Raw genomic sequence first — 20923 nt, forward strand, 5'->3', positions numbered from 1 at the left:
TAAAAATACTGCCTCACTAGAGGCAGGAGGCGGGTTAGGACAGAACTCAGCCCAGTTCAACTGGATTAAAACTTCGTATTTATTGAAGACTACTTGGGACAGTCACAGTGGACAGACGCTACGTAAGGCCTCACTCACCCTTCGCATGAGGCCATTGCTCTAGCGGAGCGTACAGCAGCTGGCTGTGTATCACTACCGGTGCGCAATGGTGATGCCCTGTTAAGGTGAGAACTGGATCTGTACACAGCGCTGGCCGCACGCTGCGGTCGGCTGTATCCTGCCACCGCCCCCGGGGATTCTCCGTAACAAAAACCTATACTCACTCTCACACGCGCGTGTACATGGGAACAGGCTCTGGCTCCACATTCCAAGTCAGTTCTATATACAGTGGTAAGAGCACTTGAAATAAAGAGGCAGCAGCTGCTCTACATTCACCCAGAAGGCCAGCTGAAGAGACAGTTATCAAGGTATGGTTGTGAGATCTTATTCCACTGGAAGATCAGATGAGGCTCGAAGGCAAGGAAGACTTGAGATCAGGTGCCTTTGTGGGCTCGCTCTTCTACATATAGCTGCATCTGGAGGAGAGAGAGAACACCAGTTCCGTTTGATATGCAGGTAGGTGAATGGGGAAAAAAGCTTGCAACAGGCTAAATAGGAAGAGTTCGTACCCCCGCCCCATAACCAGGTTTCCTATTTTACTATGAGGACTCTTGCTCTGTTTTGATTACTGGCACAGGCACCTGCAAGACAAAGCTACTGCTCGGCAGTATTAAAATTGTTACCCTGCAGAAAACTGCAGAGCTGGCATCAGAGCAGACAGAACTACGTGCAGTTTCAGGCACCTCTTGGGCCAGAATGCTCTGCTCACCTTTAAGATGTCAGAGGTCATAGTTTTCAGGGGAATAAGCCGCGGGTCGTGCATGTGCACATCTTGTTCATCAGCGAGGATCCACGGGAAATCCTAGGGGCAGGAACACAAGGTGCTTTATTTGCAGAGAGGCTGGCAGGCTCTGTAAGGTGAGCTCTCTTTCGCAGCACTAGGTCAGCATTAAGTGAAGAGATATCTCATGGCTGAGGCAAAACTGAAACCTTTCATAAAAACAACAAAACATAACACTTGCACACTTACTCGGCCCTGAGACTCGGCATAATTATCTCCAGTTATGTCATCAAACTATAATGTTAACTCATTTATTCCAAAGGTGACATCTCCCGTCTTTAAAAGATATATTCTTAGCTGTCCTGAGCTAGCATGTTGTATCCATCACACCAGCACTTAACTGCAACTACGTCATGCTCAGGGCATGGATTTCTGTCCTGCCTTGCAAGTTTTAAGGTTGCCCTACTGTACTACCAGTTTCCCTTACTAAGCAGTATAGAGCAGGCTTCCCTTTTGAAACAATGTTATACTTCAACTAGCTTGCTTTATTGTGCCTTAAGACACCCAAAATAACTTGGCTCAAGGAAAAGTTTCCCTGTAGCTAAGCAAGGATTCTTAAAGTCTTGCTTTAAAAAGCAAGCTGCACACGCTTTCCTGCAAGGTAAAATGTATCTGTACACCCAAACCCACTAGTTACTTGAATCTTAGTCTTCCTTGCTATTTATACAGAATCAGCTATCCACACACAGTGGCTGTGAGATGAGGGCTTTTTTTTGTTGATAAAATTCAAGTACCTATTCTACGTCAGAGTACTTCTAAGTGACCGAGCAGGTACTGTGCAGTCAGTATTGTTACAGTCTAATTCAGCACTGAAGCAGCTGTTGTCTGCAATTGTGGCTGCTGTGTGGTGAATGTCAGGCACCTCACCAGCGTAAACCATTTTAACACACCCAAAACAATGCTGTGAAGCGCATCCTGCAAAACTAATGCACATGTTCAAACTATCTAGCAGCCTTAACCTCAGAGATGCCAAAACTCTGTAATTTCCAGTCTTTGCGCTGCAGCTCGCTCACCTTTATCACCTGGATCTTCTCCATGTTCCGTGTGGCAGCTTCCCGCGTGTGAACCAGAACTGTGAAGGTGCACCCTGCAAGGGAAACGACAGGCTCCTGATCAGGGGACACCTAACAGAGGATCGGACGCTACCGATCGTTGTCTCAGCCCGTGCTGTTAGGCTGTATGGCCACGTTTACCTGGGGGATTGTTGTCAAGCACAGCATCGCACACACTGATCTTCAGGATGAAGGCACGCAGTAACTGTTCCACGTGGGACAGCAGGGACTCTGAACTGTTGCAGAGACAGCAGTTGTTACTGGCATGCAGCACAGTATCGGGGCCTGGCGCTGCTTCCAGAACTCCCCTGCAGAGGTGGGTGTTGGATGCTGTGGGCAAGCAGTAGTGGAAACTTTACCTAATGGCAAGGAGAGGAGGCTGGGTGATCTCAAAGACAAATCTCTCCACAGGGTGGTGCTCTTTATCCAGGATTACGACGACAACTTTCTCCACATCATTCTGCAAGAGCAAAGATAGAAAAATCCCTTCTTTAAACAAGCTGTCTTCTGCCCCCAGTGTGCTTCATATACTTCTGATAAAGTGGGAGTATGATTATTTGTTGTGGCTCACAGCACTGGCAGTTATCCAAAGCTCGAGCACTGTCAGATTATTCTTACTGATGAGAAAGAGCCATTTCTTGCTAGATGTTAGATAGCGTATCGCTAAGGCCAGGGAGATGACGTGCACTGAACAGTCCATTTCTCTAGATACTGGAACAAAGGAGGAAGTGTACAGCCACCTCCTTGCATCACTCAGGAATAGACAGTGATGGGGAAGTTAAGCTACGCCTAGACTGTTGGCCAAATATAGCAGTTTTGTACTACTGTGATGTAGAACTGACCTATTTCCATTCTCTAAATGTGTATTAAGGGTGTCTGCAAAGAGCAGAGAGTGCAAAATCTGCCAGCATCCTCCATTCTGAAATGTCTGGTCACACCTTTCTCTCACAAAAACTGGAGTTCAAAACTACCTGTGCTTGCTGGCTTACAGCAAAGCACTCAAACTATTCTGCCAGATAGGTGCTTAAATTTAAAGGTATTCAAAAGCAGAATGTCAAGTTAACATGTAGGATGATGTAACTGAAAATATATCATGTGTGCATGTATTAGATGCAACTAATTGCCAATAATCAGCAGCAAGGCAGGGCCTTAACTGCAAGGAAAGGTTATGGATGTTATTTTTATTTTTGTTAGTAACTTTAGCAGCTAGTATATTGTGTATGGTAAATTTGTAAATAAATTTTGCAATGAAGACAGCATTTATGTTCTCTTTCTTTCCATCAAAACCACTTGCAGCACTTTTGCCCAGGTCCCTGACACGATCTTACCTTCTCGAGCAGCGGCTTTACGCAGTGCAGCGTGTCCTGGATGTACTGGTTCAGCTCCGGGTGGCAGGACATCTGCAGCAAACACAGTGAAAGGTCAGAGCTCTGTTCTGATGCCAACCAGGACAATGCGAAACGAGAAGATTTAAACAGAAGCACCAATGTGTTACAAGGCACTGAGTCACACTTCAAACAGAATTTCTCACCACTAAGCTGCCATTCGAAACAAGTAATTCTTTCATGGAAGGGGTTAATTAGCTGAGGCAGATCACTGTACCCAAACAGTTGTAGTGTACGTGGAATATGTACCCACAGTAGCACATTGGGAACAGCATATTCCAACCGTCTCTACTTCCTGGGAAGCATGCTTTCATGTTACCTCGCTGCACATAGCTGGGGAAGCCTTTACTACCATTGTCCATATCTGCTTGTTCCCTGAGCACTGCTGCATCCTCAGCTACAGGGCTGTTTTCCCTTTTGACAGGAGCGAAGTTATCTTCAAAAAATGAGTCTGCACATTAAAACAAACTCTGGAAGGGATTTAGTTTGTTCTGGTGAGGGTTGACTGATCCCTGCTATTTCGCTTGTCCACATGGCTGTCAGCTTCCAGGAAAATCTCCTACCTGGACAGGTACGTTGTATTTTTTCCTCTTCTGAAAGATCCCAATGGGGTAAACTTCTCTGACATACAAGATAAGGTGAACAGCCACTTCCAGAAATTCTGAAAGAACATCTGCAACAACTGTAAAACAAAAGTAAAGGAAGCTGAAGTGAGGAGCAGGGGCAGGATTGCACACACAGCAATACCATATACTCACAGGATTTTTTTTTTTTTTTTAAGGTATTTTTCCCCGCATAAATTTCACTTGCTTCCCCTTAGCTGCAGGAAGTTTAGGGACAGAGCAACTCTCCAACAACAATTCCACAAGCTCATGTGCCATCAAGAAGCCTTGCAAGCACATCCCTTTGCAGCACAACACATTACCTTGCCCAAAGTTAAGGTCCTGCCGGGTGAGAGTGGTCATCTTTCCCAGAGCCTGGAAGTAATCACAAAAAAAATGTTTATCCTTGGGCTTCTACATTATTAACATGGTCAGCTCACAGAGCCATCCACTTCCCTAGCGCTGCTGAGCTCAGACCCAACAAACTGTCCTCTGTGCCAAGTCACAAGCAAATGAACGCTGCCACGAAAAATCCACAGGGCTCGCTAGGAAAGGTTCAAGCACCCTCCCTAACCAACAGCACGTCATCAGGAATCACCAGTAGTGCGAAAAACAGACAGGATCTTTGCTGTGTTCTGGCTCACACTTCAGACTGATAGATTACTCGTAATTTCATTTCAGCTTTTTTTTTAATTGGGTTATATTTAAAAAAAACCCCACAAACATGAAAATCAGTCCAGTTCACAGCTCTTCACTGTCTCCCTCCCTTTTTGGTGCACTTTGCTAGGAGTAGAGGATCCATGATTCCTAAGATATAGGAAAGTTTAGACAATCATGTATCATTAGCACAAGGAACGTTATTTTTTTTTAAAAGCCACACAAATGTTCTCATAACATACTAGAACTTATCCCTTTTCTAGCCTCTATATCCTATTATAAGAACCTATCAGTTTTATGGGTTTATTCTCACAACACCACCATGAAACACGGCTTGGTCAGGCCAGGATCTGCATCTTCCATTGCCACTACGCAACACAGGTCCTCATCTGCAGTCCACTGCCAACAGCTTCACAGCTTCTCTCTCTCTCTCTAGACACAAGAAAACCAAACCCTGCACAGCTGCACAATTAACTTAACACGGAATCTGTCACACAGAATCACGGGATCGCTCCAGTTGGAAGGGACCCATAAGGATCATGGAGTCCAACTCCTTGCTCCTCGCAGGACTACCTAAAACTAAACCATACAACTAAAAGCCTCATCCAGACACTCCTTGAACTCTGACAGGCTTGGGGCCGTGACCATCTCCCTGGGGAGCCTGAAATTTGTGACAGTTATAGAGCACAGCAAATTAGACAGGCAGATTGAACACCACGTGCCAACACTCAAACAGCAGACGCTGAGGCTCAACTTTCCAACAGCTCTCCTTATATACAGGCGTCCATGCCCTACACGTTTTAAGGTACAGTGTAAATTTTCTTTGCAATCTTCTATTACAAATTTTAATTTGTTTAATTGTTTTATCTGTACTTTTTTCTCGCATTAAACTCCAGCCGCTAACAGCAGTACCACTGTTCATAAACTGTCTGTCTTTAAACGCCTCCAGGAGCAGGGGTGGCTCCCCCAGTAACACAGGTGTCGCACACAGACCTCTGACAAGCCACAGGCATGCCAATCAGCTGCTTAGCCACTGATTTTCAAGCTGCTTCTGCTGCAGCAAACCGTGTTTTTCAGACCTACAAAGAATTACCTCAACCTTCATAAGATAGGGAGCCGCTCTCCTCTCCCTTCTTAAATCGGAATCTTACCGTTGTATACAAAGACTCCCTGGACTACTAGTAACATGCTACAATAAACAGAGTTAAGAGACTTGAGTTGCAGTGACTCTCAAATTTGTACAAAAGGTCTGTATCAGAATAGCATAAAGAATGTGTGTTTGTAGAGGTTTAGGTTCACATCCTCACCGAAACACGCCCCTTAAACTGAGGCCCCAGCGAGGCAACAGCATCCCAAGAGAGCCACCCTTACACGCAGCCAGAAGGTCAGGCCTGAGAGCCACACACGCAACACGCCCTCAGCTTAAGGTTTTGGCGGAACTGATTGGAGCAACGCTGCAGTTAACATCAATTTCATTGCCTTTCATCAATTCACGTGGCGTTTGCTGTCCTGTATAGTCATACATACATACATCCATTCTGGAGGTTTCCAGAAAAAGTCGTCCCACCTTCCCAGCATAACAGGCAGGGGAAGCCACATCAGGGAAAAAAAAAAAAAAAAGTGTGTGCTTCCTTTGGGATGCTTTTTGGAAGCCAGCAATCCCTTACCAAAGACATTTCAGAAGAAAAAGGGACACAACGCAGGCAGAGATCCCATGTGATTTGTACCCCTCGTCTCCGGGCCCCGCGCTAGCCCAGAACAGCCGCACAGGCCTCGGGCACAGCCTGCGCTGCGCCCCGCCCGCCCCGGGGGCTCAGAGCAGAGAAAGGAGAACCCCCGACCGCTCCTTCGGCGCCTCCCGCACCGGTCTACAACGGCTGGACACGGGGACGGCGGGACCACGGCTCTGGGGACAGGGACGGGTGCCCCGGGGTGCCCTGGTCCCGCCGCTCCTCAGCCGGCGGACTCCGCTGGACCTCGGTATCCCCCCGCCTGCGCTTCCCAGCCGGCGCTACCGGGCGCCCGACACCCTGCTCCCGGCCCGGCACAGCGCCCCGACCCCCACTGCCAGCCCAGGAGACCCCCGGTGCCCCTTCCCGCCTACGACCCGGCCCGCGGGCCCCCCGCCGCCCGTTACCGCCGCCCGCTCCAGCTCCGCTCCGCACCGGCCCCGCCGCTCGTCACCGCCGCACGCGCGCGCCTGCCCGGGCGGCGGCGCGACCGTGTGACGTCAGCGCGGCGGGCGGCCCGAGCGCCCCCTGGCGGCGGGAGGAGCGGAGCGGAGCCGAGCGGAGCGGGGGAGGCGCGGGGGGGCCGGTCCCCGCCGGCTCCCGGCCGGTGCCCCCCGCGCCGCAGCTCTCTCCGTTGCAGCGGGGCTGGGTGCTCGGTGCGGGGAGTGGGGGACGCCGGTGTCACGGCCCCGTTTCCCGTCCCGTTGCTGTAACGCGGGGGAGCACCTGCGGGGAGCGGGGGGGCCGTGCCCGCCGTGCCGTGCAGGTGAGCGGGGGCCCGGCCGCCCCCCCACCCCACCCCACCCGGGCCGCCCCGCCCCGCCCCGCCTTTGTCTCCATCCTTTGTCTGCCCCGGGCCGGGACCGGGGCAGAGACCGCTCTTGCCAGCGGCCCCGCGGGAGCGCGCACCCTGCGCTCCCGCACCCCTCCGCCTCCTTCGCACCGGGCACCCCCGCACCATGACCCCCCCGCACCCCTCTCTGCCCCCCTCCGCCCCCCCCCCCCCCGTGCCCAGCACACCCTGAGCCCCTCCGCCCCTCCCAGCCCCACCTCCCCTCCCGCACCATGGACCCCAGTCCCCCGGGATTCCCGGCGTCCCCAGTTCCTCTCCACATTCCCCCACTGCCTTTCCCCTGTCTCCTCCTCCTCCTCCTCCTCCTGCCGGGTCTGAGCAGCCCCCTGCCCCCCCGGCAGAGCTGCCTCCCCTCCCGCACGGCCGCTGCCCTGCCTGCCGGGCTCAGCCCAGACCGAGGAGCCGCGCACAGGTACGCACCGCTGCCCGCACCCCGCTCGCCTGGTCCCCAGCGCGGGACCGGACCGCGGGGAGGGGGTAACCGGGAGGGTCCCCTCCATCTCCTCTTTGCTTTCGCGGAGCTGGGGAGGAGCGGCAGGGGCGGGGGGGGGGGGGCACTTTCCCACTTTCCGTGCACCCCGGAGAAGACAAAGGCCGGGGGTGACGGGGACCCCAGTACCACCGTCTCCAGGGGGCCGCCCCCGGGACGCCCTCGAGTCGCGGTGCCTGGGGTCGCGGCGGCATCGCTGAGCGGTGGGAGCCGAGCCCCGCGCCCGGACAGCGCCGGTGTTGGCGCCTTCGCCCAGCACCATTGTCACCCGTGCCGGGAGCCGGCTCCGGGCTCTGCCGCCGCCGTTCCGCCGCCCGGTTCGCCCGCAGCGCGATGTGCAGCGCCGAGCACCTCGCGGGGGGGGGTGCGCAGCCTGGGCTTGGAGGGCTTGCGCCCCACCACCCTCCTGCGAGCCCCTGCTAGTCCGGGGGCTGCTGCAGGCTGCCTCCCGAGACGGCTCTGCCCTTCCCGGGAAGCGAAGTGGCCTCGGCTCGGACAGAGGCATCGGCCCCCTCGCGGGGGCGGGGGGGGGCTGAGCCCCTCGCGCACCCCAGGGGTACGTCCCGCGTCCCGGCTCTGAGCCAGAGCCGCTGTGGAAAGCGGCCCACGGGTGAAGGAAGCTTTTCCCACCCAGTCATTGTGTGTGCAGAGCCGCTGCTGCCGTGCACCGAGCCCTTGAGTACCCGCGGGTTGTTCTCTGCTCTTCCTCTGTTGATAAAAGTGAGATCTCATTTCTGAATTAAATCAATTTGGCATCAGTTAATGGCTTGTTACAGCTGGTAATTCATCATGTAGGATTTAAGTGACATTTATCCAATTCACACCTGAAGTCTTCTGTCAACTACAGGGTTTAATGGAAATGGTTTTGCAGTCCCATCTCCTCTCCCTTGCGGAAGGAGGCATTAATCGTACACATTTTGGTTCGAAGTGAGAGTGACATGCAAGGAAAAATGCTGAAAGCGCAGCTTAACTGTTCTGCCAGTCGGGACACATCCGCTTCTCCCCCCAGCGAAGACTGGGCCAAATCTGCCCCCATTCTTCCCTGTCACACTGGCGGGTGCTTTCCAGCCGGGTGAGCAATGACCTTTGCTATTGATTGTGTCTCATTTGTCACTAGGCATTGTGCATTAAACTGGAGAGTCTTCTCCGCTGTGCTGACAGCAAGCGACTATATCTTGGATGCTAATCTCAAACTCATTGCTATTTTAATCTCATTATTGGGTAGGGTAGGCTCTGTTTGATAGCGGGTTGCCTATGATGGCTGTGTCAGCCACTCTGTGAAGTCCCAGAGGGAAGCGGAGCAGAGGGTACTGCATATTCATTCATCTGCCCCTCTCCTACTTCAACACCGTGACTTGCTGGGCTGCTCTGTCCCTCAGGGATGTTGGTGCTACACTGTCCCTGCTCGTACCCTGACACAGAGAGCAGTGAAGCGCTCGGTGAAGGTCAGAGTAGGCACAGGAGAAAGCGTGGCATGGCTGGGGCTGAAGGCGAGTGGCGTGTAATGCCTTGAAGGATTTGCAAGGTGCCCAGTGTTCCTCAGAGCCAGGGTGCTGGAGCTTTGCAGTGACTTCGTGACAAGTACAAAACTGCCACAGACCCCCAAGTCTGTGCTGCAGGAGAGGGTATTTCCTGGGTCGTGCTGTGCGAACAAGCCTCTTTGTCCTCGGTGGATAGGAGGGCAGCCAGAGCTGACCGGTGAGGGGAAGGGATTGCACAGAGTCCCAGTTCCAGCCCTTCAATTAATGTAAAGTCAGATTTCAAGTGGTCACTGGATAGGAGTTGCCCCAGGGAGATGCTTTGTGGAGCCACAGAGGCAGTGACAGCCACTACTCAACCCCCTGCGAGCCTGAATCTTTATGCCCTGTCTCTTGTACTACTAGTGCAATTAGTGTTTTAGTGAATTTGGCCTTTTCTACAGTGGAGTGCTGCTTGGTGATGGCAGAAAGTGAGAGAAAACAAAACAGGCAAAGAAAAGTAGATGTTTAAAAGCCTGGTGGCAGGATCCAAGTAGCCTAGCCTAAATATCTGCAGAGGGGAAAATCTCTCACACCAAACAGTTGTGAGGTAACTGTGGAGTCAGATAAATATGAAAGGCAAGGTGGGGAAGACAGGTGAAGATGGATACAGGAAACCTAAGAAAAGAGGGCAGCTCCATAGAGGGACCCAAAAGGAAAGGAGATCTGTGAGAAGGGGACTCTGCTGTCCTGTCATCTGAAGGACATCTGGGCCAGCAACAAAAAAAAAAAATTATTTACAAAGTGACTATGCAAGAATTGTTGGAGAGAAGAAAAGTATTGTTACTTTTGCTCCTGGGAGGAAAAGAGAAGGGTGCATACAAGATTACCTGTCTGCTTTTAGGGACTCTAGAAAGCTGGGAGAGAGCCATTTGAAATGGGAAGGTCTCTTGGCAGATTGTTTATGAAGCTTCCCAGCATTTGCCTCCAGAAACAGAAAAACAGATGGAAAGAGACCCAGCAGGGAAGTGAAATCTCATTTATCTGCACAATGCCATCCTCCTGGCTCCAGCCAGCTCTCTGCATGTCAGCTACCATAGAGCCAACGCCGTCCATTCTGCTCCAGGCCTTCCCAAGCCCATCCATCACCCTATGGCTTCTTATTTACAGTGAGCCTGGCACACGAAGCTGGGTTCATTGTCTGTCAGCCCTGCCACACATGCACATACACACAACACCCATGTAGATGCACGTACACTCTGTCTATTGCTGCAGCTTGGGATTGACTGGAGTCCAGAAAATCTTTACGCACGCCTGCCAAAGTCTGAGCTTATCAGAGCCAAAGAGAAATCTGTCCCGGCGTACGTGCTTGGTTCAGCCCTTGAGCATACTAACTGCATCGTTTGTGGTCTGGGCTGATAAAGGATCTTGGTATTCTCTATTTCTTGGTTTAAGAGTTTTGTTACTCTTGGCTGTGATATGAAGAACATAAGTGAAAAGTTAAAGCTAAGACTGTCAGGCATCAGATTTTAAGTGAGATATGTGAAGGAACATAGATGATCTGATGTTCCCGCTTTGTCAAATACAAAACAAATGCAGCAGGGGCAGCTTCAGAGCCTATTTCAGAGCCAAGGTGACATAACTGTATTTATAGGGGGAAAATATGCCTGAGTTTCTGCGTACTTACTCAGTCAAGGGCTGCCTTGCAGGATTATAGGCAGAGAGGAGGCTAATAGCAATTACACCAGTCAGTCTGGAAAAAGAGGCTGCCCACAGAGAAAGTTACCCAGGACGCCAAAAAAAAATCCTAATTTCCCTTACAAGATTGTGACCACCCACTACTAACCCCAAATGCATCAGAAATAGTGGCTGAGAGACAGCACTGCAACTCACTCACCAGCCCTGAGCCTGCACCCTGGGTAGCTCTAAGGCCTTATCTCTCCTTTGCACATTTTCTTCTTAGTAGGCAGATTTGCTACCTGAAGAGGCAGGTGGCTTGTAACCCTGAGGGTGTAAAAAGGAAGTGCAAGGCATTGGGTGGAGTAAGGAGGATGTAGGTCTGGTGCTGTGAAGAACTAGAGGGGCAGCTTAACTTGGCAAGTACTTCAGCTGTTTTCTTTATTAATACACAAATCCTAAGAAGGGGATGAATTCTGGACTTATTGTAACATGTGTGTTTGTTTTAGAGCAATTTAGGAAAAGCACCTTCTTACGAGGCCAGACTTCTCTCTGCCTGGCATATGGCTCAGGGCAGAATTTCACCCTTTGCAGGACAGGTGCATCAGAAGTGTGAGAACATTGCAGTCACCTACATCAACAAGGCCCAGGCTAGTGGAGTCGTCTTTTGCGGACTGTGATCCTGACAGAGGAGAGGGTGTAGTTTAGGTTGATGCTCAGACATTGAGGAACCTGAGCACTGAGGAAAACAAGGATGCTGTTGTGTTATCTAGCTGCCTTTTGGAAGCATCAATTTTATGGCTTCTGTAGGGTAAGGAAAATGAAGGTGGTAGGAAGAGGTTTCTGAAGTTAAAGATAGATCAGGGCACGGAAACAAGTGGTTAAGAGAAGGCTGGGACTTCTGTGTCTCTAGCACAGCAGTGTTGCATTAACCCAAGGTACCAAAACTTGTCCATGTTCTCTTCTGGTTTGGCAAACAGCTCAGACCTCCCCTGACAACAGTGCAGTACAGATATTTATCTGCATTATTAATGCAAGATTCCCAGCGACACAGTAACACGGCACGTCAGCCTGCTCTCCCAGCCAGTGCAGAGACGAGGCAACACATGTGCTCTAGCTGCACTGTCATCCTGTGTCATGCCAGCAAGACAGCTGGGCAGCTTAAATAAATGCCCCGTACACTTTGAAACAGACCTTCTGTTTAACTGCCCTCCAGCATTTAGCTGCTTTCTAGCTCCTGCTGAAAACCAGAATGTGCAGCTAATGTGTCTGTCAGGTTCACCATCAAAGGGCCCGTGTCTGCGTGAGTGAGATTGGAGACACCTGCCTCGCGTTCTCTTTGCACTTGTTCTCTCCTCTTGGCATTTTGCCTGCAGATGAAAAGGTAAAATGCTGTTTCTAGCTCTTTGAGTTGTTCTCAGTGATGCCTTGATCCAGCTGGTTTGCTCTGGTTCTTAAAGAGAAAATCCTAGGAAAAAAAAACAAAGATCATAGATGCAGAGCTTGCATTTTGCTTGGTTGCTATTTGTTCCATTGGTTTTGAAGCAGGACTTCCAGTGCTTTGTTAATAGATTTAGCTGTTGGTCTGGTTTTCCTTCGTCCCAGGTAGCTGCCAATAAAATACTGTTTCATAGTGTTATGCCTTCAGCAAATGAACTGCCCAGCACCTCTTAAATCAGTCCTCAAGTAGCAGTTTGTTGTCCTTTGTGGCCAGTAGAAAGATCTGCTGTTCAGACACTGCAGTAAAGAGAAGGGCCCTGTGCTGCCTAGCTCTTTCCAGGGGAGGTCTGAACTGCAAATTTGCTCCCAGGCTCTAAGCAATAACAGAGATGAATCTTGGAAAGGCAGAATCATCTGGTGAATGAGTGAGCAGGCTTTTCAGTTAAGACGATGAAGACATCTCCCTCTGAACCCCCCACATGCTCTATGAGGCTGGGGCTGCTGTGATGGCAGAGGTTTCACTCACTCAAAACACTTGACATCCATCTCATAGGTTGAAAGAAATCAGGAAAGGAAGAGCCAAAGCTGCTATTAGGATGTCTCCTGTCAGCTCCACAAAAAGGCACCGAGATTGGCCTCAAAGGATGTTCTCTGCTGCCCTTCTCAGGTGACAAGGGCTGGTCAAGCAGCAAAGCACCCGAAGGAGGCAGTACAAGCCATCGTAATTACGCAGCAAAGTGGTTCACCTAATGACCATACAGAAATGAGGTGCTGCTGGGGGCTAGGGCGCAGGGAAGATGAAGAGGAGGTCGAGTGAAGAGCTGTGGCTGTAACTTTGTGACAGCGTGTCTCAAATGTAAGCATAGGCCTGGTTTTGTGATGGTCAGTGGCACAGGGAACTCTGGCTTAAGCATGCCTTCATGCTGCCCAGGTTGAGAGGGACAGTCTGAGAGTTACCCCAAAGCGAAAGCCTGCACTGGAAATGCTGAAAACCCCTTTCCCCCTTTTGTGGGAGAGGGTGGGGGAGAATGACTTAATTAAAGAAATCTCTGACTTCTGCAATGCCCCAAAGCCATGGGGCATTGCACACAAACACAGGGATGAAGGAAGACCCTCAAAAATATTTACAGTGAAGCAGAATGAATGAGAATCATCTGCAGCCACTGCGCTGAGGGACTCGGTCTCAGTGTTCCTTGGACTTAAATCACCAGTGACAGCCTCACCTGGTGGGGTGAGGTGAAGCGACCTGAGGGGTGAAGTGGGGTGAGGTCAAGGAGGGAAAATGGGACAAGCTAGAGAAAACTCAGTCTGCCTCCCTGTCGTTGATCTCTGCTGACAGCAGAAGATTTGTTTCTCCACTACACTGTGAGATACCAGTAGAAAATTCCCAGTGTTTTTTCTTCCCTTGACCGGTTTCAGCCACCCTGAAGCTCTATGTGTGCGCATGCGCCTGTCTCCGTCTTGAGCGGCTCAGAGCTGTTGCTGGTCCTGCGAGGCCACCATCTGCCTCCAGTTCTGTTCATCTTGACATCTTCATTGCAAGGAAACCAGCTGTGAGGAGGGGCCGGTGCCAGCCAGGCCCAGGATGCCAACCTGGCAGCACACAGCCCTAGCCAGACAGCTGGGGCTGGCTCAGGAGCTGGGGCTCAGCAGCCAGGCCCCCCCCCCAGCCCCTCAGATGGTAGGCTGTGAATGGGAGAGTAGGGGGCTCGTGAGGAATCAAAGGGAAACGTCCTCCTGATTGATGGCCCTCATTTGCACATGAAACTGGGACCTCCCAGGCCTGCAGGCCCTGCACGTGTGTCTCAGCTGCTGTAACCAGGGCTGGGAGAGGAGGAGGTAACCAAGGAGGGAAAAAATCAGTTTCAGCTCTGGACACCATAACTGTTTTCCTCTAAGTGTCCTAGGTCTGAATCTGGCTTGCCTTTAGAGCTCCTAGAAGCTGGTTGCTTTTTTTTTCTTCTTTTTCTTTTTTAATTGCAGGTGAGGTACAGTACCCAGGATTATGGCAACTTCTTCCACCTTCTCTCCTTTCCTTTTCCTGTGTGTGCTGGTTCTTTCTGACCTCAGTCTTGCAGTCTCCCTGGACCCTGGAACAAAGCTCAAAGATGTCCCAGAGAACAACAACCACCTTCAAAACCAAGAGATGTGGCTGCAGCAGCCCAGAAGTGGGCACCACCACAAGCACGGCTTGGCCAAGAAGGAGAGGGCCCATGCTATGCCTTCCAGAGGACGGCCGGCTGGGGAAGAGGCCCTCAGAGCAGGTAGCGGAGCTCCAGCTGTGGAAGAGCCGTCAGCAGAGGGACAGCCAGCAGGCCTGAAACAGAATAAGGATGTGTTCCTGGGTTTTGAGTTCCCGTATCCTGAGAGGGAGAACCAGTCCCCCGGGTCTGAGAGAGGAAAGAAGCAGAACCGAGAGCATCGGCGACACAGCCGCAGGGACAGGCTGAAACACCACCGAGGTATTTGAGCGCCAAGGGAAGTTGAGGCTGTTGGGTCACTGGAAATGAGTGTCACTTGTGTGAGGGCAAGAAGATGCAGCTGTGGTTGAGCCAGATGGGTGTGTGGAGGGTGTGGGATGTGTGCCTGCTCTGGGGAGAAATCTGCCAAACAAAAGAGGCACAAGAAAAAAGGGGAACTGCAGAACCAGAGGTTTTTACTGCTGGATGCAATTTTGTGAAGATGACCTGGTTTGCCTTAAAGGGGGAGCTCTGAAAGTTTCTAGGACTTGAGGCATTGTTTTGGGGTGGCCTGCTTTGTTTTTTTTGCTTTTTTAGCAAAATGGTTCAATTTATGAACAAACATGTCCAAGCCATGCTCAATCTCTCCTCTGACTTTGACACATGACCAGAACTAGAAATAATACAACCCCCCTACTTTGCTTGAAGATCACTTTCTTCTCATCAGAGCTTGTGTTCTTCTGTATTTATGCTGGAGTACAGAAATGTACATTTTGCATATATGAAATTCACCTAAATACTTTAAAACCTTGCTTGGTTTTGACTGAGGCTGCTTTCCTTTGCAGTTCCAGTTGTGGGGTGTGTCTCTGTGGCATAGTACGCTGAGCGTGGTAAACCTTTAGCCAGGCAATTTGTGTCAATCCACGCTATTTGACAAGCTGGGGGTCGGTATCCCTGCGTTCCAGCTCTTACTGCTCCCTGCCTCAGTACGAAGAGCTCTATTCTTCTCCCAGGGGACTGACTAAACAGCTTATGTTAAGCAATATAGAAGAGTATGCAACAAAGCTGGTTTGAAGCGATATTTGCAGACTACAAGCCAGGCCTTGTTTCTTTGATTTAACCTAAGGTCTATATTTAAATTAATACTTAGGAAAAGCAGGGATCAGGCTGTGAAGATATTCTTATTTCAAGTTAGGTAGGTCCTGATTTGAGCTAAATTGAAATAACCACTACTAAAATCAAATGATAATGTGTTCACAGGTATTTGCAGCAGCTTAATCCATTGGTTTTAAAATGGTTAAACAGGTACATTTTGTACCCAAGACCAGAAGAAGAAATCCTTTTCTTCTTAAGCAAGAGAGAGACATATCACATCTTCAAGAAGGTGTGATTATGCGTGACCTATATGTGTAAAAAACGAAGATGCATATACTCTGGACCTGATCTATCCCTGTAATTTAATAGCACGTGACTCTGTTTTACACTGGTCTAAACAGCAGCTCAGGGTGGTAGAATGCTGGCCAGTGGCTGGATGAAACCTGAATTTCTTTGACTCAAATCTGTGGCACACAGAGAGGAAAGGGATGAGAAAGCTAATGCTACTGTATCTGTTGCCCTCTGCAGGGAAGACTCCCGATGCTGGGCCAAGGCCTCTGTACAAGAAACCTGAAAGCTTTGAAGAACAGTTTCAAAACCTCCAGGCGGAGGAAGCCACAAGTCTGACTCCCACCATGTTTCTCATCACTGCACTGGAACTAGCTGTTTCCACGGAAGAGCCTCCTGCTCTTCCAGCCACATCACCACGGTCACAGGTAAAGAGATGGCTGGTAACTGCCCTGTACCTCTGATGCAGAGAGACATCTCCTGCAGATAAGGTCCAGTTTCTTTTTTTTTTTTTCAGTTAGAGGTAAGTGCTTGCTTAACAAAGCCCTCCCTCAAAAGCTGTCTTAGGGACATCTAAACACCTCTTCTTCATACACAGTTCCTTTAGTTACTTCTCTTCTCTGCCCTGTCTCTCCCTTAGCTAGCTGTCTTCATTCAGCTTCAAGGATCAGAGAGGCAGTAGGAGCACTTGGCTGGAGAGGCAGCATGTCCTAATGCTCCTTGCTCGTTTTTTTTCCTCACATAGAAGCAGTGGAAACTGCCCTCTTGGCTTCAGCTGCAACAAGGGAAAGCTCTTCCCTTTTGAAAATGAGATGCCAAGAATCCCAAGACGGGGGTGGAAGTAGGGTTGGGAATCAAAAAGCCTTTTTAAGGTCTAAAAGCACCAGGAAAATTTGCAAAGACTTCAGTGTCACTACAGAAGTGTAATCCATTGTCTCTTTGGTTTCTTGTGGTTTGCAGGCCCACCTCAGGCAAGATGGGGATGTGATGCCCACCCTAGATATGGCACTCTTTGACTGGACAGATTATGAGGATCTCAAACCAGAAATGTGGCCATCTGCTAAAAAGAAAGGTGCTAAACCTCCCTGTCCTCTTTCCCAAAAGTCATTCTGTAAGGCTTGTCCCACGGTTAGTGTTCACAGATGTGCTGAAGGATGTGAGATCATAGCAGTGGGGAAACAGCATAATGCTGATCGTGTTTTGTGCTCAGTTTCAGAATGTTTCGTTCTGGACGCATCGTTTGAGGGCAGAGGAAAAATGATAGATGGAGGGTAGAGAAATAGGGAGGAGATTAGACTAGGAGGTTTAGGGATGAACTCTTGAAGTTTGAGGCTGCTTTTACCCTGGAACAATATAGTCTCTAAAATAAAAACACTAGCATGAAATTTTCTATTAGCATGTGGGTTTTTTTCTGTAGAAAAACGCCGCAGTAAGAGCCCCAACAATGGAAATGAAACTGTGACAGCTGAAGGAGAGCCATGTGATCATCACCTTGACTGCCTCCCAGGTCAGCATCAGCTTGGTAGAGCCATTTCTCCAAACATGAGATTGTTTGAAATCCAGCCCAGGTTCTAATACAAGCATCCTGATGTCTAATACTGATACAAACTGGTATGCAGAGGGAAGGGCAGAGGCTCTCCAGGCACGTTGTGGGAAGAGATGTCTGTACCGTGGAGCTGTCATGGGTATCAGTAGCTCTACAATGAGCCGTGCTGACCCTTGTTCCTGTGTTGCAGGGTCTTGCTGTGACTTGCGTGAACACCTCTGCAAACCACACAATCGAGGCCTTAACAACAAATGTTATGATGACTGTATGTGCACTGAAGGTGAGTTCAGCTCTTTGCTCTCCCCCTTCCAGCTGACTTCAGTTGGCTGCGTTGATTCAGAAGAGTGGTTTGTGTGTGAAAATAGGAGCCAAGCTCTGCTGCTCTTAGCCTTTCCCTGCCACTGACTCACGATGTGACCATCAAGTCATCTAGATATCTTGGTTTTCCTCTTGAAACAAAAATCCTGATATCTACAAACCTAGCAGAAGAATCCACAATATATTAACACTAAATGGTGGTTTCAGGTATCACAGGTTATAAAACCAGACTACTACCTTGGTTTACGTGACCTTATGCCTAATATAGCTTTCCTGAGTTAATTTTCACTGAACTTGTAGCCATTTAGTAGGTGTGGGCAGGACATAGACTTTTTTTTTTCTTAAAACTATTTCTGAAGAATCCACAGCCGCCCTTAATAGGCAGTTGTATTAGGAAGATGTTGAAAAGCATTCTTCTAGTCTGAACGTGTTCAGGATCGGTTCCAGGCCCTGGGTCATGTCTGCCAGAACAAAACTCAGGTTGCCAAGTTTTGTGACCTGTGTTAGGTACCTAGTGACTTTGACCAGGTCATTCGCCTACTTTTTACCCAGTTAAACAGACTGCTTTCCTGGAGTTGCAATGTTAAATGAGTCTCCAGCTTGGGAGTGTTGTGTAACACTAGAAGGTCCTCATCAGAGACGATGTTCTGATTAGCCTAGAAAAGTGTTTCTCCAAGCCTAACGAGGGCTGCCCCCGGCTCTGCTCTGTACTTAAGCTAGTTATAAGTTGATGCCAAATGTGCATCCTCTGTAGCATTAAAAAGATCCCCAGAGATGTAGGTCCAGATAAGATAGAAAAGACTATTAGATAAGAGCAAAGCTCTGATCTTGTGTGCTCTCCTTCAGGGAGGCCAGACCGCCCTGAGGGGATTGGTAATGAGGGGCAGAAACCCAAATTCAAGGCAGCCCATCTCAACATAGCCCAGGGACATGCGCTCCAAAAGGCTGCTCAGTGACCTGTGACACCGGCTGGGTCTCCCATGTACAAGTACTCAAGGACAATTTATGGGCTGTCTCATTACAAAAGCCATAAATCCTCAGCCTCCCCGACGCTGGGGTGCTGGCACTGTTGCTATCTGCTGCCTGCTCTGGAAGGAAAAAGAGTTGCAGTTTCTAGGATGATCAAATCAGCTCCTGCCAGCCCCCATGACCAGATCCTGGGTTAGTGACAATCTTCATGATCATTATTTACACACAGGCTGTACCCTGTCTGGCCCAACTAGCTATGCTATTCAGACAACAGACACCAAAAGATAAATCTATCAGTGCCAGAAACCAATGAGTTACCCTGACCAGAGGCTCCCACTGCCTTCTGCTGCCATGGGAGAATGTGTACTGATGGTTTTTTTACAAATAAAATGCATTTTTTCCCCCTTAGTATTCACCAATGCTATATCAGATAGCTTCCTTCAGACACTGCACTTTGAGCATCCAAAACAGAGAAACAGGAGATCAGCAGTGGGCTTTGGATCAGATCTCTCAGTAACAGTGCTTCAGAGTCTCTTCCCTCTTCTCCTGAAGCTTTGGGGAAATAAATAGCCAGGGGAACTCCCTAGCCATTGCTGCTGCACATTAAGTCTATAGTAATTTCCCAATGGAGAGATCACTTAGACAGTAATGGGAAGTAACAGGGGGAAACTAAGCAGGGCTTCCATAAAATCACTGGAAACAATCAGGATAATTCATTGGTATTTCAAGAAGCCAGTGAAACCTTCTGCCTGAGCCAATGAATCCCAAACCAGAACAGCGAGCCAACCAGAATAGTAGGGCCCAGAAAGCAATATGCCTGGCCCATGTGGGGCATTTCTCTGCCGCTTCATTTGACGTAGCCCAGGCTTCCCAGCCCTGGGACTGTCCCCACTGCAACAGGCTCTGTCATGAACTGAAGCCAAGAACTGATTTTTTTTTTTATATTACTGCTGTAGTGAGCCCTGGTCCCTCCTGCTCACTTATGCATGTCTTTTCCATAGGGCTACGCTGTTACGCCAAATTCCACCGGAACCGAAGAGTGACACGGAGGAAAGGGCGCTGTGTGGAGCCCGAGTCGGCCAACGGAGAGCAGGGATCATTTATTAATGTTTAGGAGGGTGGGACTCCTGCCTGGATGGTTGGGAGCTGGGGTCAAACTGTTTATACCTAGCAATGGGAATTAGAGGAAAAAGTCAAGCAAATGACTGAAGCTGCAGGCTCTGAACGTGCCAGGCTCCTACAAGACTGAAGCTCATGTTAATTATAAATAGAGTGGCTTCAGCCTCTTTCATACCAGGACTGCTTTCCCTCTCCTTTCCCTCAGTATATTCCTGCCATTGAGCTGGGTTTCCATCTCCCAGTTACTAAGATTTATCATGACAACCATTCTGATGGTCCTGGCAGGAAAAAGCTCTGCAATTTCATCTCCTTCTCTCAACAGAGGCAAGATATGAAAGAGCCTTCAGGTTAAAGGGGATATAAGCTTAAACTTTACCCCTTAACTATTGCTTGAGAAAAACCATAGATCCTCCTTATGGATCAGAGGTTCCTAGAGGATAGGAAGCTTGTAGCCTCCAGGTGGAATCAAAGATGGGAAATGGATCAGCGGGAACCTGGGTCACTAGGTGAGAGGGGACCCTCTGACAGAGCTCTTGCTGTTCTGCCTTGTTCACTGCTACAGGCAGATATTCTCTAACTGTGACACACTACCACTTCCTACCCATCTTCTTTGGGACCATCCAGTCCCACTCACTCCTTCCCTCCTTTCTTGCTTCCAGAGAGCCACCTGGTTTCTGCAAGGATATGGCAAGACATCCCCGCCTGCAGCTCTCATTCATTTAGTTATCCAGCCAAGTCTGTTATTTTTAATGATTACTTTTAGGAGCTTTCTGGGGAAGTGATAGTTTTCCTACTGAGCTAAAAATAAAGTTTTTGGTAACAGGAGATAAGGGCAGGCTGTTTTGTTGTAGTAAATCCTGTGACATGTTGCATGTGTGTTTCCATGATATGTAAATAAAGCTATGATAGATATCCTTTGTGCCACTCTTCTGCTTCTTTGACTGCATCTAAGGATGTGGCAGGAGCTAGAAAGGCCGATAAGGGAGCTGGCCAGCAGGTAGCACTGATGACTTCAGGTAATCACACAAAGCAATTGCACCACACGGCAGAAAAATTTCTCTACTCTAATTAGGGATCCAAGTTTCCCTGTACCCTGACTCAAATTGCAGCCAACAGTCAGTTTCT

At 49.5% G+C, this 20923-nt stretch overlaps 2 protein-coding genes across 3 annotated transcripts; one reads left to right on the plus strand and one right to left on the minus strand.

Annotated features, from left to right (window-relative positions):
- Positions 1-55: 55 nt before the first annotated feature.
- Positions 56-6853, minus strand: MAD2L2 (mitotic arrest deficient 2 like 2). 2 transcript variants are annotated; one of them, XR_015260830.1, is made up of 10 exons: positions 6802-6853; positions 4303-4354; positions 3941-4059; positions 3321-3392; positions 2352-2452; positions 2134-2228; positions 1954-2027; positions 869-961; positions 324-575; positions 56-216 (listed from the first exon to the last, which is right to left on the minus strand). XR_015260830.1 is itself a non-coding variant. In XM_086764457.1 (9 exons), exons 2-9 carry the CDS (start codon positions 4340-4342, stop codon positions 534-536), a joined length of 636 nt encoding a protein of 211 aa, XP_086620583.1. In that variant the 5' UTR covers positions 4343-4354; positions 6802-6853; the 3' UTR covers positions 56-533. The 2 variants fall into 2 exon arrangements, 1 of the variants encoding a protein (XP_086620583.1); XM_086764457.1 differs by having other exon boundaries at positions 56-575.
- Positions 6854-7411: 558 nt separating this feature from the next.
- Positions 7412-20708, plus strand: DRAXIN (dorsal inhibitory axon guidance protein). Its single transcript, XM_086764523.1, has 7 exons — positions 7412-7631; positions 14267-14745; positions 16087-16274; positions 16807-16918; positions 17264-17353; positions 17583-17672; positions 19681-20708. Exons 2-7 carry the CDS (start codon positions 14289-14291, stop codon positions 19791-19793), a joined length of 1050 nt encoding a protein of 349 aa, XP_086620649.1. The 5' UTR covers positions 7412-7631; positions 14267-14288; the 3' UTR covers positions 19794-20708.
- The last annotated feature ends 215 nt before the right edge of the window (positions 20709-20923 follow it).

Source organism: Chlamydotis macqueenii, chromosome 21 (assembly GCF_036417535.1).
Source record: "Chlamydotis macqueenii isolate bChlMac1 chromosome 21, bChlMac1.mat, whole genome shotgun sequence".
NCBI classification, from domain to species: domain Eukaryota; kingdom Metazoa; phylum Chordata; class Aves; order Otidiformes; family Otididae; genus Chlamydotis; species Chlamydotis macqueenii.